Genomic DNA, 14,012 nt, shown 5'->3' on the forward strand with positions numbered 1-14,012 from the left:
TTGGTGATCCAAAACTCAAAGATTAGGTATTACGGTTTTTAGATGGAGTGATCACCACCACGCGGCCGGCAGTCAGAGCCCAGGATTCAAGCACGCTGTCGCCATGCGGTGCACCTCCACACCCTTGGCCGAATTATTACCTTTTCTAAATCAGTCTCCTTGTGCAAAGTGCAAAGAGTACCTACTCAGATGTGCCACTGGTGATTAGATTTAAAGTATATAAAATGCTGATTATAGCACAATGCCTGGCATATTGTTTACCTAATAAATAATCACCATCCTCATAACAGAGTATAGTATTCATAAAGATTCTGGGACCATAATACTAATGATCATTTAATGGAAGTTTAGAATTAAACTTTAGGGAAAGGACTAAAACAGCACACTATTCATTTAAAAATGAAAGTGACGGTCACTCAGTCGTGTCTGACTCTTTGTGACCCCCCTGGACTATACAGTCCACAGAATTCTCCAGGCCAGAATACTGGAGTGGGTAGCTTTTCCCTTCTCCAGGGGATCTTCATATTTAAAACCTTAAAACCCATAAAATTCAATGCAGTGAAGTAAAGGCTCACTGATTTTGTGATGTTTAATCTATGCATTACAAAAATCACTGATTCATAAACTCAGTAATCTATTAGTCAGTCTTCAATAATATCGGGTGAAAAGCATATAATTCAGGGTATGTTAAAAATAATTTATCTCAAAATAAATAGATAAGAAATAATAATATTTTAAGTATCTTACATTAATCGCTATGAAGTCCAAGCTCATTTATTTTCATTTTTAAGAAAGTTCAATGTATATAGAATTTACCACTAGATATATCTACATAAGCTAATATTTTTGCAATGATTACAGAATTTCTAAATATGGCTTTCTTTATATACTGTGCCTATTATTTGCTTCTTATAATTCACTTATAATTACTCCTTTTGTATTTCCTTTACCTTTACTTTTTCATTTAAAATTTTTCTTCAGTTAAATTAAGTAACTATTTGATTTTGTATGCAATGGACAGCATTTTCAGCTCTGCTATTATTTGGTGGAATTATCTAGCAAGCCATTAAGTTGTTGTTGTTTAGTCACTAAACCGTGTCAGACTCTTTGGTGACCCCATGGACTGCATGCAGCTCACCAGGCTCCTCTGTTCATGAGATTTCCCAGGCAAGGATACTGGAGAAGGTTGCCATTTCCTTTTCCAGGGGATCTTCCCAGCCCAGGGATTGAACCTGCATCTCTTGCATTGCAAGAGGTCTCCTGCATTGCAGGCAGATTCTTTACCACTGAGCCACCAGGGAAACCCCTACATGGGCAGATTTCCTTTTATTATCCAAAATTAAAAATAATATATTATTCTTTTTTGGCAAATCAATGTCATCCTAAGTATATTTCTTATATCAGAAAGAAGTATATATATAGAAAACTCAACCATACCTTCAAAGACATCCGTCATTTTGCAGATATGGGCAAATGTAGCGCCAGCTGCCCAGGTGTATACTACATCCATTAAGTGAGGTTTAAATGAGCTTAGATAAGTCTCCTCATCAATTTCCAATTTGGCTTCTGCTGAAACTTTTGCAATTCTTTTAGCACATTCCTTTGAAAAGAAAAGATATGCTTCAAATTTCTTACTTATGATCTCCCATATCACTTTCTTTTTAGGCTTCCAAAGCCGGTATTCTACAAGTTTCCTTTTTCTTCCTTGGTAGTAATATGCCTACAATCTGGATGTTCTGCTTCTAAGTAGCCACACTGCCTGACCCATTGTTCAGTAATCAAACAGCAAAGCTTTCTCACTGTATTAATTAGAAAAAAACAAATCAAGAGTATGATTTTCACCCAGTAAGACCTTTTGTACAATAACCAAAACTCTTCATATTCAAGAGTGACATTTAACTAATCTGTTTCATTAACAAAACAAAGACAACAGTAACAAAACAGCCTTGCTGCCAAGTGCTAAGTCGCTTCAGTCGTGTCCGACTCTGTGCGACCCTATGGACAGCAGCCCACCAGGCTCCTCTGTCCACAGGATTCTCTAGGCAAGAATCCTAACAAAACAGCCTTAGAGAAACAAAAATCCTATGGCAAAATGATGTTTTTCTACAACAAAGCTTTAAAAAAGGTACATTTTAAGATTTTCTTTTCCTGACAATAAAAAGTTAGTCATTCTTTTCCCCTGGTAACTGAAAGGGTCAAAAACCCCCAGGCCTATGAAGACTTCACCAGTTCTGGAGTTTAAACTTCTTAGTAACATGAAAAAGTGCTAAATGTTCCATTAAAGAGATCATTTTTATGATTCACTCTTCATTCCTCTATTGCAATGTCTTAACAGTGGTAGACAAAATCATTCTTCCTAAGAAATAATAAAAGATACCAATTCATTATTATGAACCAAGGGTCCCCAAACTCTGGGATCTAAGAGGTGGAGCTGATTAAAAATAACAGAAGTAAAGTGCACACTTTCTGCCATAAGGGTGGTGTCATCTGCTTGATGAAAGTGAAAGAGGAGAGTGAAAAAGTTGGCTTAAAGCTCAACGTTCAGAAAACGAAGATCATGGCATCTGGTCCCATCACTTCATGGCAAATAGATGGGGAAACAGTGGAAACAGTGTCAGACTTTATTTTTGGGGGCTCCAAAATCACTGCAGATGGTAACCACAGCCATGAAATTAAAAGACGCTTGCTCCTTGGAAGAAAAGTTATGACCAACCTAGATAGCATATTGAAAAGCAGAGACATTACTTTGCCAACAAAGGTCCGTCTACTCAAGGCTATGGTTTTTCCAGTGGTCCTGTATGGATGTGAGAGTTGGACTGTGAAGAAGGCTGAGCGCCAAAGAATTGATGCTTTTGAACTGTGATGTTGGAGAAGATTCTTGAGAGTCCCTTGGACTGCAAGAAGATCCAACCAGTCCATTCTGAAGGAGATCAGTCCTGGGTGTTCTTTGGAAGGAATGATGCTGAAGCTGAAACTCCAATACTTTGGCCACCTCATGCGAAGAGCTGACTCATTGGGAAAGACTCTGATGCTGGGAGGGATTGGGGGCAGGAGAAGGGGACGACAGAGGATGAGATGGCTGGATGGCATCACTGACTTCATGGACGTGAGTTTGAGTGAACTCCGGGAGCTGGTGATGGACAGGGAGGCCTGGCGTGCTGCGATTCATGGGGTTGCAAAGAGTCGGAGACGACTGAGCGACTGACTGAACTGAAAGTGCACACTAAATGTAAAATTATCCCCAAACCATCTGCCCACCTCACTCTGATGGTGAAAAATTTGTCTTCCATAAAACTGGTCCCTGGTATCAAAAACATATGCCTTTGAGGATCCAGAGATAATCTTAAAACCTGATTTTAAAATTTATTATAAACTAGGATAGAAAAATGTAAAACAAATTGAACTAACTCTATCAAGATGCCATTCTTAACATCAAGGAAAACAATGCATGCACTGAATTGCTGATACAGTTTATCTACACTATACAATGGTAAGTCTGTACTCAAAGCAACTCTGTATAACTTATTATTTTGGTGATGGAGGTGGTTTCATTTTTAAAATAAAAATTACAAATGATGTTATCAAAATAGTATTGAAAAACTAACATCAAATGATATATTTAATTTGAAGGAAGCTGTCTCTGTGGAATGAAAAGTACTATGATTCAGTTCAGTTCAGTTGCTCAGTCGTATCCGACTGCGACCCCATGAATCGCAGCACGCCTGGCCTCCCTGTCCATCACCAACTCTAGGAGTCCACACAAACTCATGTCCATCGAGTCCGTAATGCCATCCAGCCATCTCATCCTCTGTCTTCCTCTTCTCCTCCTGCCCCCAATCCCTCCCAGCATCAGAGTCTTTTCCAATGAGTCAACTCTTCGCATGAGGTGGCCAAAGTACTGCAGTTTCAGCCTCAGCATCAGTCCTTCCATTGAACACCCAGGACTGATCTCCTTTAGGATGGACTGGTTGGACGTCCTTGCAGTCCAAGGGACTCTCAAGAGTCTTCTCCAACACCACAGTTCAAAAGCATCAATTCTTCGGCGCTCAGCTTTCTTCACAGTCCAACTCTCACATCCATACATGACTACTGGAAAAACCATAGCCTTGACTAGACAGACCTTTGTTGGCAAAGTAATGTCTCTGCTTTTCAACATGCTATCTAGGTTGGTCATAACTATCCTTCCAAGGAGTAAGCGTCTTTTAATTTCATGGCTGCAGTCACCATCTGGAGTGATTCTGGAGCCCAAAAAAATAAAGTCTGACACTGTTTCCCCATCTATTTGCCATGAAGTGATGGGACCAGATGCCATGATCTTAGTTTTCTGAACATTGAGCTTTAAGCCAACTTTTTCACTCTCCACTTTCACTTTCCTCAAGAGGCTTTTTAGTTCCTCTTCACTTTCTGCCATAAGGGTGGTATCATCTGCATATCTAAGGTTATTGATATTTCTCCCGGCAATCTTGATTCCAGCTTGTGCTTCTTCCAGCCCAGCGTTTCTCATGATGTACTCTGCATATAAGTTAAATAAGCAGGGTGACAATATACAGCCTTGACGTACTCCTTTTCCTATTTGGAACCAGTCTGTTGTTCCGTGTCCAGTTCTAACTGTTGCTTCCTGACCTGCATATAGGTTTCTCAAGAGGCTGGTCAGGTGGTCTATGATTAGACTGTCACAAATGTTTATTTCACAATATACTATTTTTAAAATATGTAGTTCAAAAAAATCTTACCTGCATTTGACGAAGTGGTCCTGCTAACTGCTCTGTTAATTTGGGCATCTCACTAGACTATAAAAGAAAGGGAAGATTATATACAAAACTCAAGTTTAAAATGCATTATATACTATTTACTTTTACAAACAAAACAAAGCTTTCATGATTTCTGTTCATTTCAAATGATAAGACCTCAGTCATTAGCACTTAAAGTTTTTAATTAACTTAATTATGTCAGCAAAATTATCACTCGTGTCATCCTGAATTATACTATTCTTTTATATTTCAGAGGAAAATACTACACTCCTAAATTTTGAAAATGTGCTAAATTAGCTATTTTTTGTGACCATAAATGGAACTGAAGGAGCAAATATTGTAAACATGCATAGTAGTTTAGTTACATCAACATTTATAAACTGTTATATCATACTTTGATTTTTTTAAACAGTTTGACTTCTAGGCAACTTTTAACCTGTGAAAACTAAAAATCTTGTATAAACTAGACTGGAAGTAATGCCTTCAATTTTAATCTTACCTAGGTATTTCTAACTCTCTAACCACTTTGAAAAGTGTTAGCTGCTTAGTCATGTCCTACTCTTCGAAACATCAGGGACTGTAGCCCTGTAGCCCACCAGGCTACTCTGTCCAGGAAATTCTCCAGGAAACAACACTGGAGTGGGTTGCCATTCCCTTCTTCAGGAGATTTTCCCAACCCAGGGACTGAACCCAGGTCTCCTGCACTGCAGGCAGATTCTTTACCCATCTGAGCCACTAGGGAAGCCCGTTTGAAGACAAAAATTTAAAAGCGTTTCACTGTTCTTACTGTTCTCTTTCCATTACTGAAAAGACCATCAATTTTTCAATTAGAAAAATTAAGAGTTTAAGGTCTATTACTAACCAATCAAATTAACACGGACAAGCTGCTTCAATTCTGTGTGTTGGTTTCTTAACACTCTGCTGCTAAGTCATTTCAGTCATGTCTGACTCTGTGCGACCCCACAGACGGCAGCCCACCAGGCTCCCCCGTCCCTGGGATTCTCCAGGCAAGAACACTGGAGTGGGTTGCCATTTCCTTCTCCAATGCAGGAAAGTGAAAAGTAAAAGAGAAGTCGCTCAGTCGTGTCCAACTCTTAGCGACCCCATGGACTGCAGCCTACCAGGCTCCTCCATCCATGGGATTTTCCAGGCAAGGGTACTGGAGTGGGGTGCCATTGCCTTCTCCGTTCTTAACATTCTAAGGCACTCAAAACCTACAGACTTGTGATTAGTATAAAGATATTATTAGGTTGGTATAAAAGAAATTTCAGTTTTGCATTGTTGAATTATGCCATTCAAATGTGGTTCTGTTATACATCACTTTAATGCTCATTTCTTGCTTTATAAAGCTTTTTGCTAATGAATTATTACTTGCTGTTTATTTTATTTGTATTTTAGACTATGGAAATAATGTTAGACAAAAAGCAAATTCAAGCAAACTTCTTATTCAAGTTCAAAAGGAGTGATAAAGCAGTGGAGACAACTCGCAACATCAACAATGCATTTCACCCAGAAACTGCTAACGAACATACAGTGCAGCGCTGGTTCAGGAAGTTTGGCAAAGACGACGAGAGCCCTGAAGATGAAGAGAGCAGCAACTGACCATCAGAAGCTGACGACAACCACCTGAGAGGACCACTGAGGCTGATCCTCTTCCATCTACACAAGAAGTTGCCCAAGAACTCAACAGTGACCATTCTACGCTCATTTGGCACTTGAAGGAAATTGAAAGGGTGAAAAAGCTCGGTAAGTGGGTACCTCATGAGCTGATCAAAAATCAAAATATTCATCATTTTGAGGTGTCATCTTCTCTTAGTCTACCCAACAACAAGGTACCATTTCTCGACTGGATTGTGATGTGCAACGAAAAGTGGACTTTATACGACAGTCAGAGACAACTAGCTCACTGGGTGGACGCAGAAAAAGCTCTAAGGCACTTCCCAAACCCAAACTTGCTCCAAAAAGAGGGTCATGGTCACTGTTTGGTGGTCTGCTGCTAGTGTGATCCATGACAGCTTTCTGAATCCTGGCGAAACCATTACATCTGGGAAGTATGCTCAGCAAGTCAATGAGATGCACCCAAAACTGCAATGCCTGCAGCAGGTATTGGTAACAGAAAGGGCCCAATTCTTCTCCACAATCACGTTTGCATGTTGCACAACCAACGCTTCAAAAGCTGAAAGAAGTTTGGCCTCATCTGCCATATTCACCTGACCTCTCACCAACTCACTACCACTTCTTCAAGCATCTCAACAACTTATTGAAGGGAAAATGCTTCCACAACCAGCAAGATGCAAAAAATGCTTTCCATGAGTTCATTAAATCCCAAAGCATGGATTTCTATGCTACAGGAAAAAACAAACTTATTTCTCATTGGCACAAATATGTTAACTGTAATGGTTCCTATTTTGGTTAATAAAGATGAACTTGAGCCTAGTTATAATGATTTAAAATTCAGGGTCCAAAACAGTAATTACTTTTGTACCAATCTAATATTAAGGAACAATTAATTTTGACAAAGGTAGACTTACTATACAAAAAATTATTGCAAGAAATGTATGTATATATGTGTGAGACAGGATTTAAAGTAATTATAGGTAAATTAAGTAAGAAACCAAACTACAGGTTAGTTGTAACAGATCTGCCTTTAAGCATCAGTATTCATATAGGACTTGGTTTTGATTTGTATCGGGTATATATTATATAATAAATTATGAACCAGGTTCTGTGTTATTCCTGTTAAAACAAAAAAATCATGATAAGTAATGAGAAAGCAAAATGGCCAGAATGAACTCAGTATCTCAGTTTAGTGAAAAGTACGCAAGACTGTAAATGTCTTTGATATTGCACCCATCCCCTGGTTACCAGTTACAGCTCTCCTCTCGCCTGGTCATTATAAGTAGAAGGTACTGGTCATGATGTAAGTTAAGTGTCTGTCATTTTACCAATACGTTCCCACCAGTACATGCAGTTTGCCCCATCTCTCCTTTAGGTCTTGATTCAAATTTTACTCTATCAGTGAGGCTTTTTCTAATCACCTTATTTAAAATAGTAAATGCAGCCCCCCCAAATGATTTCTATTTGCCTCCTTTGCTTCACTTTTCTCCAAACCCCTCATCCTTCTGACATAGTATGTCTGTTCTTGATTTCTTTATCTTCACTGACTAGCATACACGAAAGTATCATGAAAGCAAAAAATTCTGTTGTCTCTCTCGGGTGTTGGTCTCTGCAGTGCATGCAGTGGGTGATTAATAAGCATTTGAAAGACACTTGTTATTTACATTATAAAGACTGTGTAATCCTGTATTACTTCTAATGATATAAAAATAAGGGCACAGTTTTAGAAATAAGACATTTTAAAATAGAAATTATCAGCATTGATAACCAATATCTTACTATATTTACCTTCTTCTCTGGCTAGAAAATACTTTTAAAAGTATCAACAACATTCCGTGTTACTTGCAACACAACGATCCATTTGCTGTCGACGCAGCACTGTAACATGACGGCAACACACACAGCAGTGTGGCTTCACCGAACAAACCTTTACCACACAGTGACATCTTGCCCCAAGATTTTAAAACTATGGTTTGGTGAAGCCCAACTCCTGTCAAGAGGTAACACACTTGGCCTTTCAAAAGACAGGATTTTTGTTGTGCCAAATGAAAAACAAAAAACACAACACAGTATAAGAAATTAGCCAGAAGACAAAGTCTGCCACAGGCAGAAGATCAACCCCCAAACAATCTGTAAACCTTAGATCTGTTCAAAGAAAATCTGACAAATGTTCTTAACAATTATCTCAGAAATTAATGTAAACCTTAGATCTGTTCAAAGAAAATCTGACAAACGTTCTTAACAATTATCTCAGAAATTAATGTACTAAGATTTTGAACCTAGGGAAAACAGCCTAACACAATATTTCATAAAGAAATGCATTCCTCACAGGCAGATTCAATTACTTCATAAGTGCACAGCAGGCATTCTTAGCAGAGCGTAAATCATTTTCCAATTAGTGCCCTACTTGTTGTCATTGCCACTATAGTAGTAATGCCAATCTGCAATCAGAGAGCTTAAAGAAAGGTGCCCACACCTATTTCAAGAAGTTATGTAACTGATCTGATTAATAAGGAAATAGTTACTGGATAAATAGATCAATGGCAGAATTGCAAAAACAAATTTGTCTTACACAATTTACTTCTAAAAAAATTTAAATATATGATAAAAATTTAAATATATGATAAAAGATCATCTAAAAATTTACATAACATTATTTTTAGAAGGCGAATGTCCTTGTCTTAATCTTACTTCATTAATTTTATACACAATGAATAAAATCTTGAATTTGAAATGTGAAACATGTATTTTACTCTTTTAAACAAACACTGGCTTTTGAATTAAAGTAAGGGGCTTCTGGAGAATCCCAGGGACGGAGGAGCCTGGTAGGCTACAGTCCATGGGATCGCAAAGAGTTGGACACGACTGAGCTACTTCACTTCACTGACTTCACTTCAAGGGGCTTCCCAGGTGATGCAGTGGTAAAGATTCCACCTGCCAATGCAGGAGACACAGGTTTGATCCCTGGGGTCGAGAAGATCCTCTGAAGTAGGAAATGGCAACCCACTCCAGTATTCCTGCCTGGAAAATTCCATGGACAGAGGAGCCTGGTGGGCTACAGTCCACTGGGTTGTAAAGAATCAGATGCGACTGAGCACAATGGATGATTAATGTTCTCATGGTCCATCTAGCACTTCATTTTTATTTCTTAAAAGTTGTTGAAAGTCAACTAACTTGAAAGTCTACTCACTTGAAAAGATTATTGATGAGAATCTTATGGCCATTACCTCAAATCTTGCCTATGAAATCAAAGATTTCAGCTGTTAGTATCGATATAATCAGCTGCCTCATAGTTACTCTCCAAAACTGAGAAGAGGCGTATTAATTCAATCTCACTCTCTTTTCATTTTCACTAGTTTGCCTAATTTTCATTTTTTCTTCTAGGACTGTCTGACTAACACAGACCTTCAAATAATGCACTGGGTTATGGAACAAATTTATAACTTAGAATCTGACTAATAATGATTGTCTATAAATAAAATTCTAGTTTATTCTTTTCTGATAATATACCTATTAATATGTAAATAGGAAAGTCATTTTATAATTTAAAAATCCATAATATTAAAATTAAACTATAAAATGCAAATTAATAAATAAGATGTGCTAAATACATAAACTCACATTCTCTTGAAACACAAAGCAGCTCAGTAGTGCTGTTGCTTGTTCTGCAGAGAGGTCATTGAAAAGGCCATTAAACATCATCTCAGTTAGAAGGAGCTCATCAGCACTGTACCACAACAACAAAAAAAAGAAACTCCAAATATCAGAATACAAAAACACATATATATGGCCACACATCCTTAAGATACAGTTTTAAATTAAGACTTGTCTAACTAAGGAAATGGCAGGTCTTCATATTTATGAATAAATCAATAGTAAATGTGAAATGGGTGTCTCATATAAAGAGCTCATCCTAGGAAACACCAAAACAGATATTCATCTAAATAAATAATGCTTTCTTGACTCTCAGAATACCATAAAAATTAGCCATTAGCATTTATTACCTAGGTTTAAGGACCTTTTAAATTGTTTGTAGCTCAATTAAATTTGAATTATTTTTTACAAATAACTTTAAAAAATAGAAAATGAAAAACAACTTTATTAGAAATCTTAATTAGAATGTATCCATAGCAGACACACATTTTGCAAACTTCCTAAGATTTCTAAAAGTCACAAACCATCTAGCTTTACGGTAATAACTAATCAAAAACAAAAGTCAAAAGCTAAATATGGGTTCCTAATGATAAACAGAGTTGGGTTCCTAACAGAAAAAACAAAAGGACAAAAATACAAATAAGACTACTTCTATAGTCTAATGTGGGAGAGGCAGATGGGAAAGATAATAAGCACATGACAGCAATTTAGTAGAGGTTTGTATGGGCAATTATGCAAAAAAAAAAAAAAGTTGAGACTAAAATCAATCTGAAGAAACTCGAAGCAAGTTTCAGAAGATCTTGAAAAAAACATTCAGGAATGGGGAGTGACAGAAAGGTCATGCTAAATGAAAGAAACATGTGTGGGATGTGGCAACAGAAGGGATACACAGGAAAGGGCAAGAATATACTCAATTATGGAATTTATTTTAAAAGCAACAGAGAATCATTGACAGACTTTTACCGAAGAATGACATGCTAGGATTTATGCTTTGGAAAGAAAATTCTGAAAGCAAGAGAATAAAGGATGGGTTGCAGAAACTTATAAAAGGGATGCACTTCAGTTACTGGGAACAGTTAAAACAGCACAGAGATAGGAGAAAACAATCATGAAGATGTGGAAAGAGAGTAGGAAGGGCAAGGAGGAATCTAGGATGACTCCTCAGTTTTTGCCTGCAGTGGTTTTATTCTCCAAGACAGATCAGAAGGAAAGGCAAAGCTGGGGGAAAAGTAATGCGCTTTGATATGTGATATTGTTATCTTTATCTCTCTAAATATTCTTTCTTCCAAGACTAAATCTAGCTGCAGATAGCCAAGAGAAATAAATCAATTATTTAATAATGTATTAAATTTATATTAATAATTTAAAATAAAATTAAATTGAAAACAATAATTCAATTATTGAATACTTTATAACATCACAAAAAAATAATTTCAATAACATTAATATTGGCATTTAAATAAGCAGATCGATGTTACAGTCTAAATTTAATCTTGCATAAATTATTAACTTTATAGTGCCTAGGCTTCTTTAATTACAAAGCAGGAAAGCTTAATTTTATCAAGGTTAAAGGAAAGCTATTCAATACAAGCCTGTGGGCCAAATCTAACACGAAGTGTTTTATATTTAGCTTGCACAGGAACCTAAAAACATAATTCTGAAATATTTTGTGAACATTTAAAAATCAAGAGATTTCACCAAAAAAAAAAAGAAAAAAGAAACTAGATATTTGACTTTTCTAACTTATACTCTGATATCACATTATTTTTTAATCACTAATTGGGGTTGGGTAGTTGCTGCCTCCTTTTGGTGGCCTACAACTGTTCTGTTTACCACAGACTCTTGACCCCTGCAGATAACTGAAGTCGTATCTGAACTAGATGATCCACAAGAATGATATGAATAAGTCTTCATCAGGAATGTCCAAAAGCATTTACAAAGGCTTGTAATTTTCTGACCCCATACATTAGGGCCTTGGTGAGTACATAAAAACTATTTTGAGATGTCTTTTATGGACTCACAGAGAATAATTGACTATGGCAAAATATCTTCAAAATGATGGCAGTCACAAGGGATCCTGAGCCAGAACCATCCTAAGGGCCACTCTTTTAGAATTTCTGACCCACAGAAACAACCAGAGAGAATGAAATGACTTCTGCTTTAAGTCATTTAGCTTTAAGGTCATTTGCAATGTGGTAGAAGATTACCAAAATAAACAGCTGATATCTAATATACAAAAGATTATATCTGATTTTAAGCTGTGGCATATAATATGCTACATTAGCCCAAAACTTTACATAAAAGAGGACAATGATTTTAGTTTCAAGGTGGGAAACTGTTCGTAACTACAAAAAAATTAAAAGTATAAAAATTCATGTGTAAACTAAGACTACAGTTACATAAAATTCCACAGTGCTGTAAAATAAAGGAAAAGGAAACATGAAAATACTAATGGTTTCTGCATTAATTAGTAAGATCCAAGATTTTTATTCTCCCTAATTTCTCAACTTCATGGCCAAAACCTGTATTTTAATGTGAAAAGCACCAAACTTTATTATTTTTAAAAGTTCTTTTCCCAAAAGATTAACAGCCCTCTTTTAAAATCAGTATTCTATTTTAGAATCAGTTTTCTAGAACAACCAGGTATTACCTGCTTATCTCACAAGCCACTCGTCCTTTCATCTCTATGACATCAGAAGATGTAGCAAAACCCAACCTCCTTAAAACACGTTTGCGACATTTGAGCTCATCCATTTGTAGGACAGTTCTTGCTTTCTTTAGTTCTCGCTTTGCAGATTTAATGTCTATTGCAATCTAAGGCATACAAAAGTAAAAAGAAGTTCAATAATAAAGTAAACAAAATAAAAATTACATTTACTCGTGAAATGAAACAAAAAATATTATATTGGGGGAGGTGTGGAGAGGAACATAGCAGTTTCTTACTATTCCAGGATATTATACAAGAAGAATGATGTTATCTGAGGTAGCAATCACATCAGCTCCAACATTTCATCCTTATGGAATTAGGGGCAACTCAAGAGAATAAAGAAAGAAAGAAGAGTATATGAATCTTGTGTTCTTTCTCTTTTAAGCCCTCAAATTGCATAAAAATCTGCCTAAAAGCTGGAAAAGGATTTAGCAAAGAAAGTAAGTCTTTATTCTGTAGACAGAGATGAAAGCTTAAAAGGAAAATATTATTTTGAGGTCATATTTTAGATTAAATGTGTTTTAAAATTCCATTAATCTGTAGATTAATGGAATTAATAATATATATAGATATTATAGGAGAAGGAAATGGCAAACCACTCCAGTGTTCTTGCCTGGAGAATCTTAGGGACGGGGGAGTCTGGTGGGCTGCCGTCTATGGGGTCGCACAGAACCAGACACGACTGACACGACTTAGCAGCAGCCCCACAGATGTTATATACCCATCAACTGTGACAGAGATGACAGTACAAAGCAAGAAAACACTGGAATCCTAAAGTGGAGGCTTGAAGTTCAGAAAAACATTGACAGAAAGTTTAGGAACTGAGAAGCTGAAATTCAAAGACTCTGGTATTTTGCAGATGCTTTATTAAGCTTCAACTGAGGAGCGGTGGTCAGTAATTGACATTTACTGACAGCTAACTATGAATCCTGATTCTTCAAGTGCTTTACATTATTTTATTTAATTCTTACAGCAGACATAAATGTGCATTTTACAGATGAGAAAACTGAGGCAGAGGGAGATTACCAAGTAAACTGGTCAAGATCACAGAGATAGAGAGTAATAAAAGATGGGATTCAAACCCAAGCTTGGAATTAATGGGATTCAGACTCCAGAATTTAAACTCTTAGCAATTATTTACATTGCTATGAACTGACATGTCACAATGCTAGGAGGATAAGAAGGAATGCTTTATATGTTACCTAGCATGCTACCTCTATGCCACCTGGCATGTTTATTAGGCCTATCAGAAAAAAAAAAATTATCTTCTAGAGTTTCTTTAA

The 14,012-nt window shown here is 36.7% G+C and overlaps 1 protein-coding gene across 1 annotated transcript in view; it reads right to left on the bottom strand.

Moving 5' to 3' along the window:
• MTREX (Mtr4 exosome RNA helicase) overlaps positions 1-14,012 on the bottom strand; it is a 95,629-nt gene that overhangs the window by 9,012 nt on the left and 72,605 nt on the right. Inside the window, exons 22-25 of the mRNA XM_006074155.3 lie at positions 12,673-12,836; positions 9,990-10,095; positions 4,734-4,790; positions 1,438-1,600 (exon numbers count right to left, since the gene is read on the bottom strand). Coding sequence (XP_006074217.1) covers positions 1,438-1,600; positions 4,734-4,790; positions 9,990-10,095; positions 12,673-12,836 — 490 coding nt within the window. The remainder of the gene's footprint in view (positions 1-1,437; positions 1,601-4,733; positions 4,791-9,989; positions 10,096-12,672; positions 12,837-14,012) is intronic.

This window comes from Bubalus bubalis, chromosome 19, assembly GCF_019923935.1.
Source record: "Bubalus bubalis isolate 160015118507 breed Murrah chromosome 19, NDDB_SH_1, whole genome shotgun sequence".
Classification (NCBI taxonomy): Eukaryota; Metazoa; Chordata; class Mammalia; order Artiodactyla; family Bovidae; genus Bubalus; species Bubalus bubalis.